At 34.4% G+C, this 14,507-nt stretch overlaps 1 protein-coding gene across 2 annotated transcripts in view; it reads left to right on the top strand.

The window, feature by feature from the left end:
* Window positions 1–14,507, top strand: part of LOC106477596 (natural resistance-associated macrophage protein 2-like) — an 84,549-nt gene that overhangs the window by 20,894 nt on the left and 49,148 nt on the right. For both annotated transcript variants that reach the window (XM_022381475.1, XM_022381474.1), the window contains exons 2-4: window positions 1,683–1,740; window positions 2,485–2,545; window positions 13,208–13,344. In XM_022381475.1, coding sequence (XP_022237183.1) covers window positions 2,491–2,545; window positions 13,208–13,344 — 192 coding nt within the window. In that variant the 5' untranslated portion in view covers window positions 1,683–1,740; window positions 2,485–2,490. The remainder of the gene's footprint in view (window positions 1–1,682; window positions 1,741–2,484; window positions 2,546–13,207; window positions 13,345–14,507) is intronic.

Here is a 14,507-nt window from a genome sequence, read left to right as displayed (position 1 = left end):
TCTTATATATATATATATATATATATATAAATAAAAATACCTCTTGTTTTTCAGGGGCATGTCCCTTTTTTTCTTTATGGATCCCACTCTATGGTATGGTGAGGCCATAATGATCTAAAAATTAAAATTTCTATGGCCACTAAATGCACACTGTTGAGATGGGGCATTCCACAAGATTGCTCGTAGATTTTCCTTTCAATATATTTTCTTCATTCATATGCCTGTTCCAGACCATACTAACCCATGGAATTAATGGGTAAAGCAGAAAGAGACAGCTGCCCATCTCTGCTATTCCTTATATTGAATAATTCAGGAGTGGACTTCTTTTCAAAATAGGGTTTTTCTGGTCTCCTGTTGCACTGTCTCTGGTGTTGACATTCCTCGGGACACTCCACCATATTTTCCCCCCTCTTTTTTCTTTCAGTGGAGTATGAGAGTCCTTACCACTTTCAAGTTCCAAGCTGGTGGGGTGGTGGACCATGGAGGCATCCTCCTGAATGTGATAATGATATATGATACAAATAATTATAAAACAGTTCAGTTGAGAGTAGGGCGGTGGTGTTCTGCTGGTGTAGATGATGAGATGCCCTCTAATCTGATGCTCCATTTCTGTACAGGTTTATCAGAGGGGATGTTGTAGCTTTGGAGTGTGCAGTCAAAATTGCAGTTCACCCCTTTGATTGAGATCCCTCATCCTACCCCCACATGGACGTTGGTTCGCAGTGGTTGGGTTTTGGATTCAGAGCTGAACCAACCATGATAAGTCCTCACACACATATTATAGGTGTCTCTGTTTCCTCCCTCAATTATACTCTTGTTCCCTTCACCTGTGTTGTGGGTCACGGTGGTGGAACTTGCAGATTAATACATTTCTTCCTCATGATTTGCTGTGTATGGTCCATTGCACCCTAGCTACTCTACACTGAGAGGCATATCCTTTTACTCTCACCCACATTGATGTACACTATGGGATTGAGATTCCAATATTGTGTGGTTCAGATACCTATCCAACCACTGTTCTCTCCATTTTGGATGTGATCCTCCCAATTTCCACCCATGTCTGCAACACCTCTTTCCACACTGGGCAAGGAGTATACCTGGTACAGAAGTGGTGTGGTCTCCCATGTATGATACTCTACTGCGAGGATCTATTCTTTTGGATGCTTCTTTTTTTCTTTCACACCAGTCCCTCCATCTATTCAGTGTGGGATTCTTGCTATTTATGTGAGTGGAGGTAATGTACATATCGGAATCGGAAGTTATAATTTTCATGTATTGAAAATACTTACCTCCTCTCACACTTCCCACCCTTCCTCCCCACTGAAAATTGGTGCCTTCATTTTCTACCAAATCTCGAAGTGATAATTCAGTAGAATCAAATAGGAGTCGCATGCATCAGGAGGGTTGTTACATGATGATTTGCATGTGAGACACAGTTGAACCACATTGATCTTGGGTTACATGGGAGCTCAAGGCTTGTGGCATGTGAAAAAATTACTTGCATATAGTGGGCAGCACTGAACGAGAATAGCTATTTATGTTAGTAGAGGTAAGTACCTATCGGAAATACATTTTCAGTATAGGAAAATTATAGCGTGTACATGATACCTTAATTATTATCCATGCTACTGGGGCACAGATTGTTTTAAAGAAAGTATTTATCTTGTGTTTTTTTTTATCAGATTTCTAGTAAAGAGACTTTACACAAGCTCCAGACCAGATACCAAAGATTATGAGCTGGTAAGTCACATAAGTGTCATTTGCATAGCTTCTTGAGCTACTCAGTTTCTCTTCTGTTTTTAAAAATACATTATTCCGAATGTTTAAGATGTTATTTATATAAGCATGAAAAAAGTATTAGGAAGTAGACATTGCTTCTTCCATAATTGAAAATTACAGTACTCTATGTATGTGTAGATGATATGGAACAAATATTTCATGAGAAGAAATTTATACCTCTATAACATACTACATGTTCCTGTATTGTATGTGATACTATGAATGAGTATTTTATTTTATGCAGAATATACTATAAAAGAAAATGGAATTACAGAATGTGTAACCTCAAAACACAAGCAGGTGAACTTAACTGTTAGCTATATGATTTTTACTAAAATAGTTTCAGTGACATCACAGTGTAAATAGAACTGATTCTTATCAGATTTTTAATAGCATGACTATTAAGGGTGAATTTGGTTATGATACAAATTTGAGGTGGAATATACACCACAGGAAAGTAAGTTTGTAGCATTTTTATTCTATTCATCTTTTAAATTTTTATAGTGATTTCAAGAACAAAATTTGTATTTGTAGAGAATATGATAAAGATTATGATACCATGAATATATCATATGCTAATAAAGCACATTGGTCATTTGTATGTGTACTGTTATACTATCATAAAGTTGTAAGCATTTAAAACTTTTGGATTTTTTCTCAAACTACATACGCTTACCAGTAGAATTTTTTTTTTTTTCAAAATAGCTAAAAATGACAACAACAACAGATTCAGAAAGTGCTTTCTCAAAATACTTAGGTGAAGAAGGTGAGTGGACATTATTATTGTACTTGTATTTTCTTTTAATTAAAGAAAAAAGAAACACTGGCTAACTGCAGAATATAACATAGCCTAATATAGTGTACAAACTGTCTTAATAACTACTTCATGATGTAGGTAAAGTTATTGTTCAGGAATCAAAAGATGGTTCTTTGAATCGTTTGTATAATTGACAAAACTAATGAACAGAGAAGAGAAAATTAAGTGATATAAAAATAAAATTGTCAACAGCTATTCATACTAAATATGGATATACACTGAGCCAATTACTTGTTAGTAAAACATATTCAAAGTTAAATACTGATGTATTTTTGCTCTAGTTCTTTTATCACTAAGGAAAGTTTTAAAAATCAATACCAAAGTTAGATACTTTTGTGGATTTTTTCTCAAAAATTAGATTAACTAAACTATAAAACAATGACTGGATAATTAATTAATTACAAAACACATAATGGAATACAAATTTAAAATTACCAAAAAAGTTAAATAAATAGTTCACAGAAACTGAGACTTTACAAATGTGCTCAATCTTTCAGCCATGGGGGTATTATAATATGATGGTCAATCCCCCTTTTCATTGGTAAAAAATAGCCCAAGAGTTGACAGTGAGTAGTGTTGATTAGCTGTTTTCCTTCTAGTTTATCACTGCTAAATTAGGGAAAGCTAGTATAGATAGCTTTCAAGTAGATTTGTGTGAAACTCAATAAAATAAACAAATTGTTCAAAGCAGTACCTTGTTTGAGTAGCAATGCATTCTGATTAGCAGTATGAATTTTTATTTAAGAAAATATGTATGAAAATATTTTATTTCATTGTGAACTTCATTTCAAAAATGAAGTGGAAAGAGTAAACATAATACTTGTAATAAACTTAAATGATATATCCCACATAAACCATTAGCCCTATCACCCTGGGTATCACTTACTGCACATGACACAAGGTTTTAGAGTCTTACATTCAAAATTTTATTCAACTACTTTATGTTTATGTTATACCAATTAGAATAGCATAAAATCTTAGCTAATAGTCCATATTTCAATAGTATACAAGTTTTAAGTTATTAATTCTACAAGGCAATTTTTAAAAAAATCTCGAATTTCCACTAGTGTGACCCGTGTGACACATTTTCTTTTAGCATGTCATCATCCCTATTTTATCTACCACCACTCGAAAAAGTACAAAATTAAACGTAAATTACTTTAAATGAGTACAAAGAGGTCACATGGTTGGTCAAATTGACCGAGCCTGTGTTCTTCTCTCTAATGGATAAAAGCAAAATAATTAATTGTAAATATATTCTAACAGCAGTCTAATGTCCTTGTTAATATAACTATTGTTGATAGTACTAATATGAGTCTCCCAGTGGGTTATTCGTAACTTTATGGACTTACATCTCCAAAATTTGGATTGCTCATTATGTAGCTATGAAGAAACATTCGGTACTGAATTAATAATTTCTGATATGATATCTTACCTCTTTTCACATAATAGTTATTTTCATTCAGTGCTGCCCTCAATATGCAGATAGGCATGTGACAACTCTCCACCAATAGGAGTGAGACACGCACTCCTGTCACAGCTGGCTCCCTCTATATTGTAGAACCCAATGTTTACTTCTCGATTTGGCACTTGTTTTTTGCACTGTCTTAGTTTGTTTTGTTTTTTACGATTTATTAAAGAGTTTAATTGTTTTTCGCTTCATTTTATACAGTGATAATCTCACTGTAATTTATTAATTTTGAACTTTGCTTCAGATGAATATGACATCAGAATTTTATTTCATTACCACTATTTCAGTAGTGATGAATATTACAACATTTTAACCTGCTGTATTTTAGGCCACAGGCCTTACACTTTTGGCTGTGGAGGTCATGGTTTTTTGTGGAAGGTGAGGTCCATCATGTGGCTGGCTGTTTCTTCCTAGCTCAGACCTGACATTTCTTTGTCTGGTGAATCTAGGCAAGATTAAGACAATTTGGGTTTTTTTTTTTCTACCTTCCTTCCTTGGCTATGCAATCCCAATTTTGTACCTGTGGATACTCTCTGGCCATCATTAACCGTCTTGGTTATGAGGACACAGGTATATTACCTTTTATTGGTATCCTTCCTTGGTATACTTAGTTTTCTTTTTTGTCTGCAGGTGTTGGGGTCCATGCTGACCCAATTTTCTGGTGAACTGCATTTAGGGGGAGTGGAAACATTGTGCCTTGACTCCTTGGGTTCAGAATAATTATTTTTTCATACCTTCGTGACATGTTTATCCATACTTAAACTCTTACAAATAGTGTCATGTATACTAGAATCAGGTTTGACTCTAATACTGTTTTGATCTGGTTAGTCTTATGTGTATTCTCAGATGTTATAAGCTCTCACGGCTTTCTTCCGTGGTCCATTTATTTATTTATCTACTGGTACCCTTCCACTCATAGTGGTGTTTCACACATTACTCTAACAGGTTTGATTTGCCAACTTATAAGGCTTGTGTATTCATCTCTTGACTCCCTATGGTTTGTTTTTACAGGTGTCATCACATCAGATTAGACATGTTACCTTTCCCTGGCTGTCTATCTATGTTATTATTTAGGGGAAATCATCCAGACTGGCAGGTGGACCACACCCAACATGTTCATCTCCCCTTAGTCTTATCAGGTGGTTGTTTTGTCCTCATCCAGATATCGCATTATGCCTGTAGCATTACTACACACACTGATTCAACTGTGAGATTGTATTATGGTTTTACCCATTTCCAGTGCTTCTTTTCTGCCAAATCTTGAAGTGAAGATTGGGTTCTACTGTATAGACTCTATAGAGGGAACCAATTGTGACAGGAGAATATCATGATCCTATTGATGGAGGATTTCACATGCTTATTTGCATGCTACAATGCAGCTGAACCTCATAAAAAATGTGGGGTGAGTGGGAGTTTCAAGGCTAGTGGCAAGTGGTAAGTATCCATTGGAAATATATTTTCAGTGTAGGAAACTATTAACGTTGTTACTCCCAAGTGGCTAAGTGGTAAGTTTGAAGGCTTATGCACTAAAAATTCAAGGTTTGATACTGGTGATGGATACAGAATTGATAGCCTTTAGTTTAGATTTAGATTTTCATTTAAACACAAATAAAGAAATACTGACATGAACAATAATTTTCAGATTAGAAAGGAAAAGCCAAAAATACCATAAGCATGTTAATTTAAACAAATACTGATATAGAATTAAAACAAGTTGTGAGATGTCTCAATATTTACCTTACAGATATATAAAAGGGAGCAAAGGAAATAAAACAGTGTATGAAATCAATGGGGGAAAAAGTTAAAACAACTAAATCTTTTCAAAACCATAGTAAATAGCAATCAGAACCATGTTTGCCAAAAAAAGCACAGCAAGATTAATAACCAAATAAAAACAACAACTAATGATTTAAAAATAAAGAAAAAAACTTGTTTAGGAAAAAAAATCGACTTGATATATTATTTTATGAACAATAAGTGAAGTACATATAATTTAGTTAAAACTTTTCATGTACATGAAATATGACATACTCATTGAGAGTGTCAGATATAAAACTGTTTATTGTAGGTATTATTAATTTATTTATTTTGTGAGTGAATATTTCATGATTGTTTAGTGGTTTTTTTTGTAACAAGAGAGTTAAAAGCAGTTATTTTAAAGGTGATAGCTATAACAAGTTTGGATACAGAACTCAGTAAGAATCATACATTGTGTTTATAATTCATTGATGTCGAGGATATAAAGATTTCGAGAAGGCCTAAGTAATAGATGTATAAATAGCAGTAAACAGATGAAAAAATGAGCAGAAGAGAGTAAATTAAAGTCACGGGATGGAGAATTTTGGTCAGACAAAAGTTAAATGCAAAGTTAGTCATTGTGGAAGTAAAGGGCCTAATGGTTGATATGTTAGAGTGAGATTAATAACTTCACTAGAGAAAAGAAGAACAAGTTATTTCGTCAAAGGGTATCCTATAGTAATTGAACCAACCTGAATGGACTTTGACAATAGGCAGACGATTCTTGGAAATACAAAAAAGGAGCAGACAATATTTGAAGTACAGGATACAACCATGGTAACTCAACAACAGTGTAAGTGAACTATAGAAATAGAGAAAAATGGTTTGGCTTGTCAACTGAATTCTAAAGCAGTTAAATAGGCCTAAGTGGAGTTATGACAAGAAGAAGAGAACTATATAGTGTTTAAGATATAACTATGAGTTCCATAGTGTGAGGAATTTTTTTACATATGTTGAACTTGTTCCGAATTTATATATTATTTTGAAAACAAGTGGAGTGCATGCTGTTCATTTATTTTTTTTGAATTTATTGCCAACAAGCCACAGACACCTGTTTGTAGAAGAATCCATAGCCCAACACACTCATATATATTTACATTACTATTTACTACTAAAAAAAACTTCCTTTTATTAGTAATTATTAATACTTTAAGTTAAATATAGGTCTGTTGGGCAAAGCATTCTTCTACAGTAAATGTCTGTGACTTGTTGTTGCTTAACAAACTCTAAACAACTAAGTGACTTGGCAGTAATTTAGGTTATTATATCTACCAAGTCACAAAATGGATTGAGAGACAACCAGGAGTGCTCAGAAACTGTTGTTTCTCTTCAGCCCTTCATGTGAGTTTAGGATTTTAATTCTACAAAGGATTATATAACCTTCATGACAGGTATGATACGTACCAATATTAAGTTAGTGCCTGATTATTATATACCATGAGAGGTAACATGAAGTTAAATATTTTACCCTAACTTAAGTGAGCAGAGTTCTATCTATCTGGGTAACTGATCAAGCATCTGGGAAAGCCATCATTGAAGAACCCAAAGAAATGATAGGCAAAAAGGGAAGAAGAACTTGATTGAAGCTTGAACTCAGAGTGTCTTCAGTGCCAAAGCGTGGATAGTCCAGAGCATGTGGCACACACGTTTGTTTGTTTACATACAATGTGGTGATGTCAGGTGTTGAAGGCTGTCAGTGATGAAGGCATGAACGAGGAGATGCATTCTTCAGTACATCCTGTTTGTGATAGCTGAAATGATTTGATTTTTTAACATACAATTTTAGGTTTAATTTAAGAAGTTAAACACACTTAAAAAGTAAAGTTTATCTAATGTTGAAAAGAGATGACATAAGATATAGATTAACCAATAAGATAAATTAGAAAATGAAGATTAATATTAAGCATGTTTAGAATTATCCTACTTGGGACCTGGGATCTAAAGATCCAATGGCCAAACTTTTTGTGTGGGGGAAATTGGAGTACCTAGTGAAAACCACTTTCACTGGACAGATGCTGAGAAAATAAACCTACTCAGAGCTGAAAATGAAATATTCAGTCATTACATATAGACATAGTCAAGACTATTAAACTTCACTTAAGATGTGATGTTGTTGATCATGTTAAGGGAAGATATATAACTGGCTAAAGAGGCTGGGGTGGATGCAATTTGGGTGAATTTTTGTCTTTGCGTGTGTTTTTGTGTGTTCCTTGCTGGTGTGCATTTGGAATATCAGGTAACTAGTTGAATTAAGCATTCTTTTAGAAGGGGTAGCTTAGCAAGTGAGTGGATGTATTCTGGTGCTATTTTAATTGCTGTGTTCTGGAGATTCTATATCTTGTTATATTGGTCATGTTACAAGTTACTGTGTTACCACACTCGAAATATATATATATATATAATATATGCTTTATAAATCGTGATAATGGTTTTGGCAGAGCAACCTTTGTTTATGCCACCAATACATCTAAGATAATTAATTCAGGCACTAGTTCTACTGATAATATCATTAAAATGTTTACACCAGGACAAGTTGGACAGAAAGGTTAGACCTAGAAACTTAATATATTTAGAGAAATTCACTGTTGTATTATTTAATTGTAGTTTTAAATTCTTAAGTTTTCTCCTAGACATGTTTATTGTTTTGTGAAAAGTGATGGCTTGTGTTTTGATAGGGTTAAGGGCAACGCGCCATTTATTATACCATGTTGATATGGTATTAAATGAGGCTTGAACTCTTAGAAGTGGCAGTATGAGTGTTGCTTGATGTACTCCAAATAGTTGTGTTGTCTGCATACTGGGAGGTTAATGTATACATTAAAGGGGAGAAGGATATGTCATTAACATATATGTTGTAAAGTGTTGGACTTAGTAAGGACCCTTGTGGGACTCCAGCAACTAGTGTAAATGAGTGAGATATTGCTTTGTTAACCTGAACTTTGGCAATACGATGAGTGAGAAAAATTGATACCAACCATACTAATAGGGTTGGAACCATTGGAATGCCAATATTGTGTTGTTTATATCTAGGTGGTCTGAGGTTTGTCTATTTTTCTTACCTGCATATTGATTATTGTTCAAGATCTTGTTTGCCTCAAGATAACAATTCAGTCTATTGGTTATAAGTTTTTCCATTAATTTTCCTTGCATTTTAAGTAAGCTAATGGGTCTATAATTACCAGTGTTACTATGATCATTATCTTTCTTAAGTGATACTTTATTGGTAGCTGATTTCTGTATATTAGGATAATATTCTGATAGTAGTTATAAGTTATAAACTGCAACTAGGTGTTCTAAAATTGGGTCAGAGAGGTGTTTAAGGATTATGTTATTAATACCATCATTCTTTGGCACCTTACGTTTGATCTTCTTTAAATTGAATTTTATTTCTGTCAGTGATTTAGGCTGTGTGGATATATTATGGGGATGATTAGCTTGCTGAACAGAAATCAGGAATCTTGGCATGAAAATATCAGGATTATTATTGACCTGATCATTTACATGGTTAAAGTGTGATGAGTCAAATGATGCTACATTAGGTGTTACAAATGTGTTTTGAAGTATTGAGCAAATAGTTCTTCTTGTTCGCTATTGGTCAAAGCTGTCTTGTTATTGTATTTAATTGTGTTAATGCTGCTTTTAGAGTGATTGTTAGTGACTGATTTAAATTTATGCCAAAATACTGTGGGTCTGACTGTGAAATATCTATGGATTTACAGGATCTATCCCTGTTATTGATTTGTTGTTTTTGTATAAGTTTCCTGATATTGTCATTTTTATTATTAATCAGAGGTTTTAAAGTGGGGTCAAGAGTGTGGATAAAGTCGTGTCTAATTTGTCTTCTGCTTATAATTAACTAGTGAATTTCGGGTGTAAGTTTCCATGCATTCATGTCAGGGTTACATTTTACTGAGTATGATTTCCTTTCTTGTTTCAGTTATTGCATTTGTGATCTCACTTGCATAATTGTCTATTTCAGTGTGAGTCTAGTTTCTGGTAGGCATTTGGTGATGTTATAATTTAGTGTTACCCAACTGATTGTGAGTAATCATAAACAAGTGGCTGTTGCTGAGAAATATTTCTGCAGTGATGATACATGGTAAATGATATAGGGTTATGATCTCCTCCGATGTTGGTGTGAACTTGAAAATTGTGTGAGTGGTTGGTTAGTGCAATAAGGACTCTTACTAAATCAAGAATGTCTTGAGATCCATTAAAATGTGTGTGTGTGTGTGTTATTGTTAATTGTTACTAGATTATTATCCTCTAAGAATTTATGTAGAATTCTGCCATGTTTGTGACATGACAATTAAAGTCTTTTTGGCTAGCTGTTTAAATCACCAATGATAATTGTGTTGTGAAACTGGTTATATATATTCTGAAAGGTTTGTCTGTAGGAGAGACATATATGTTGGCTAATGTTCCTGGTGGGGAGTTGGAGGGGTGAATCTGGCATAAAATTATTTCATTAATGTCAGGTATATGAATTTTAAGGAATGTAACTTTGAGATATTTCTTTTACAGTAAGGCTATTCTGTGACTATCATTACTTTTAGGTATATGATATATTCTATATCCAGGAATATTAAAATTACTTTGTATATTGAGTAATGTTCGATTAATACTAATGATATTTGCATTTACTGATTTGCTTAACTTATATAGTTCAAATTTTTTATAGCGAAACCCACACTGTATGTTAATTTGAATTATGGTAGCCATGTTTAAATACTTAAAAAGTCCCTTAAGGTAGAAAAACAATCTACAAGACTTACCCTTGGTCCTGACAGGCTGCACAACACTGTTTCAGGATGTGACCTGTGGTTACTGGATTATCAAACTTCTCAGACTGGAAGTGGTAATCAGTTGCTTGAAAGACCTACAAGGTGACAGTATCTTTGTTGATGAAGTTAATGTAGAGTTTGGAGGTAACCTTAGTAATGATGACGTTGATTGCAGCCAACATGTCATCAAGGTCCACTGGAGGGTTTGTTGGTGTCATACGTATGGATGAGGCTTGGGTGGCTTCAAAGTATGTCTTCTGCTGTTTGGTGTGTGTGCTTGGCGTCTGGGGTCCTGGCTTGATGAGATGTTGGCTGGTTCAGTGAGGAGTGGTTCACTAAAGCATAGAGCCTTATTGGGGATGTTGGTGGTTGAAGCAGCAACTGTTGTGGGTCGTTGAGAAGTGGTCACAGACGTAGACTTCGGGTATTCTCAGTATGACATGGCATGCAGACCGTTACAGTTTGCACACTTTGTCAGGTTTCGCTGTTTCCTACAGGCTGAAACTGGATGAGGGCTACCACACCAGACACAGTGAACAGCAGCTGTATAGGCTGTCATTGTGTACCCAAAGCATTGGAACTTGAAGCACTGGATTATATTTGGTCCAACCTTGGCTGCTTCACTTGATGATAGGTGAAGAAGAGTATAACTCCAGACGTGATGGTTTCCTCTGCCTTCTTCATGTCCGTCATTGTGAATTTAATCAGCGGTGGGGGGAGTCCGGTACAGACTGACTTGATTCAATCAATCTTGAGTAGGTGATGTCCTGGGCAGCAAGTTCTTTAATTTCTTCAAGGGTGATATTGAAAGGTACACTGTGTATCACGAGTCCAGGTAGGTAGTTTCCGTCCTCATGGATAGACAGTTTGGCACCTTTGAAGGCTGAGGCAGGCCAGGGCTTGAGGATAGTGGCATATCCTTGAGGCTTCAAACACTTGAGGACAACACTCCCTCTTGGTAGGCTTTGTAGGTGAGTAAAAACAGTCATCAGGAAAAGTTGGTGGAGTTCTTTGGTGATCTCTGGATAGCAGACATCACTTGGTATCCCCTCTGTGATGATGGCTGGTGACATTTTGGGTGCAATCTGCATTGAGGCAGGAACAGTAGCATTAGCAGATTGGGCTGGAGTGGCTGGACTGGCAGGCTAGGCTGGATCAGAAGTTATTACTGGCAGAGCATGATAAGGGGAGACTGGCTCATTGTCAGGTCTTGGATGAATTCCTTGATGTCAGGTTTTCATTTGAAGAAGAGGATGGCACTAACAGAAATCCTAATCCTCCATCAGCAGCTCGTATTGGTTGGAGATCATTAATGGTTCCCCAACGAATCAGGTAACCATATTCTGGGTCATCATCTGGATGGCGTATGACAGGATATAAGTTCCTGAAAAAAAAGATAGCTTAACCCAAGAAACTCTCCTCTTTCTATCCATTTATCAAAAATCACCTGACATGGTTATATAGCATAATTGTAATCTCTACACTATTTGGGCTACTACTTCAGTTGTGCGTATATAGGCCTACTTATTTTTGCTGTCATTCACGTTTTCTTCTTCCACCCTCTACCACTGTATAATCATGGCTATGGCTCGCCAAATGTCAGAAACTTACTTTTTTTAGTACGTAGTAATGTAAATATACGAGTGTGTTGGGCTGTGGATTCTTCTATGAACATGTGTCGGTGGCTTGTTGCCAATAAATTATAAAAAAATAAACGAACAGCATGCACTCCACTTGTTTTCAAAATGATATATAAATTCAGAACAAGTTAAACACATGTACAGAAATTTCTTACACTATGGAGGTCATAGTTAAATCTTAAAGACTATATAGTTCTCTTCTTCTTGTCAAAAGTCCACTTAGGCCTATTTAATTGCTTTAGAATTCAGTTGACTAGCCGAACTGTTTTTCTCTATTTCTGTTGGCAGACTATCTGTGTATAATTCATTTACATTGTCATTGAGTTACCACAGTTGTTTCCTGTACTTCAAAAATTGTCTGCTCATTTTTCCAAGAATCGTCTGCCTTTCGTCAGTGTTCACTCAGGCTGGTTCGATTACTTTAGAACACTTTTTGATAAGACAATTTGTTCTCCTTATGTCTTATGATAATGTTAATCTCACTCTAACATATCAACTGTTTGCCCTTTCACTCCCACGACAATTAGCTTATCATTTAACTTTTCTCTGACCGAACTTCTCCGTCCCATAACTTTATTCCCTTCTGCACTTTTTTTCATCACTTCTTTCATCTTTTTTATCACTTCTAGAAATCTCTATATCCTCAGCATCAATGGATTGCACGCAATGTTCATCAGCCTTGACATCAATGAATTATAAACACAATGTATGATTCTTACCGAGTTATGTAACCAAACTTGTCATAACTGTCACGTTTAAAATAATTGATTTAAACTCTCTTGTTACAAAAAAAAAATAATCATGAAATATTCACTCACAAAATAAATAAATTAATAATACATACACTAAACAGTCTTTTATATCTGACACAAAGGTTATCCTTTTCTACGTAATGTATACATCAAATATGAAAATTTAGGTGAAGACATCTCAAGTGAAGGTAAAAACATGAAAGAAAATCCTGATGTGACTACTAGTCATGATGAATGCCAGACCTTAAGACCCAACAGATCAACGTACTTTGAACAGAAAATTCACATTCCAGAAGTAGAAAGTGTATGTATTTATCTGTTTTTATTAGTATTGATAAAATTAGTTTCATATTCATGATAGTCAGTAATTTCTAAGTATTGTATTGTAAATCTAGACATAAATATTTTTTTTATTGTTATTTCCACTTTATAGCAAAACTGTAGAAATAACCTCTACATAGATTGTCATTTAGTGTTAAAATGTACAATATAACAGCAATAACTGAAATCATTTAACCATATTTCTTAGTTTTCTATGAAAGCTTGGCCTTCTGATTCAAAATTGAATTGCCATAGGCATTTATTTTGGTGCCACCAAAAACAATTGTGGTGGATAATTGTTTTAATGCATGTTGAACTAATATCTGTGAAACATTTTAGAGATATTAGATTTATAATGGAAATCAAAACAAGTTGCTGCTATCTAATTAATAGTCACTTATGAACTTAAAAAATGATTTATAATATCTAACAATAAATTACTTAAATTTGGATTACTGTAGATCATTTTTTGTGTTTAAACTTTAAACCCTATGATTCAGTTCAAAATAACCTGATCTTATTATATCAGTATATTCATAGCATAGGTTAAATGACCAGTCATTTGTATTTCAGATTGTATTATTGATTCCCACAACTGACAAGTGTAAGTGATATCATTTTGTAAAAGTGGATTTGCCTTGTCATATCTATGAAATTACAAGTTGCAATTATCCTTTAACCCTCAAATTATGAACTTGTACCATTAATTAACAGTACGGTCCTCATACTTCATTGTGTTGACTAATTTTATATTTTTGCCTGTAAGTAACTGACCAAATTTTGAATATTATTTTGTTTAAGTTATTTTCTTTGACTCATGTCATTGGGGCTGTGGATCCACAAGCAGTTTGGTGCATAAATAGCTTAGAAAAATTATCCCACTAATAATTTTTGCTGTGTAGATATCTTAAGAACATATTATTCAATGCTGAATATCTATAAACTAGTACCAAGCTTGTTTATGAAAAAGTTATTGTATAATTTGTTTAAGTTATTTTAAGTATGCAAATTCTTCAACACCAAATTCTAAAAGATTAAAAGGTCAGCTGAAATGCAAAAGCTCTCCCCCTCCCCAATGGCTCAGTTGTAAGTCTGAGGGCTTATAACACAATTGTTCATGAAATGTATTTCTTTTTTTTCACATTT

This window comes from Limulus polyphemus, unplaced genomic scaffold (genome assembly GCF_000517525.1).
Source record: "Limulus polyphemus unplaced genomic scaffold, Limulus_polyphemus-2.1.2 Scaffold167, whole genome shotgun sequence".
NCBI classification, from domain to species: Eukaryota; Metazoa; Arthropoda; class Merostomata; order Xiphosura; family Limulidae; genus Limulus; species Limulus polyphemus.
The sequence above is the reverse complement of the archived record's forward strand: the minus strand, read 5'-3'. Positions and strand labels throughout refer to the sequence as shown.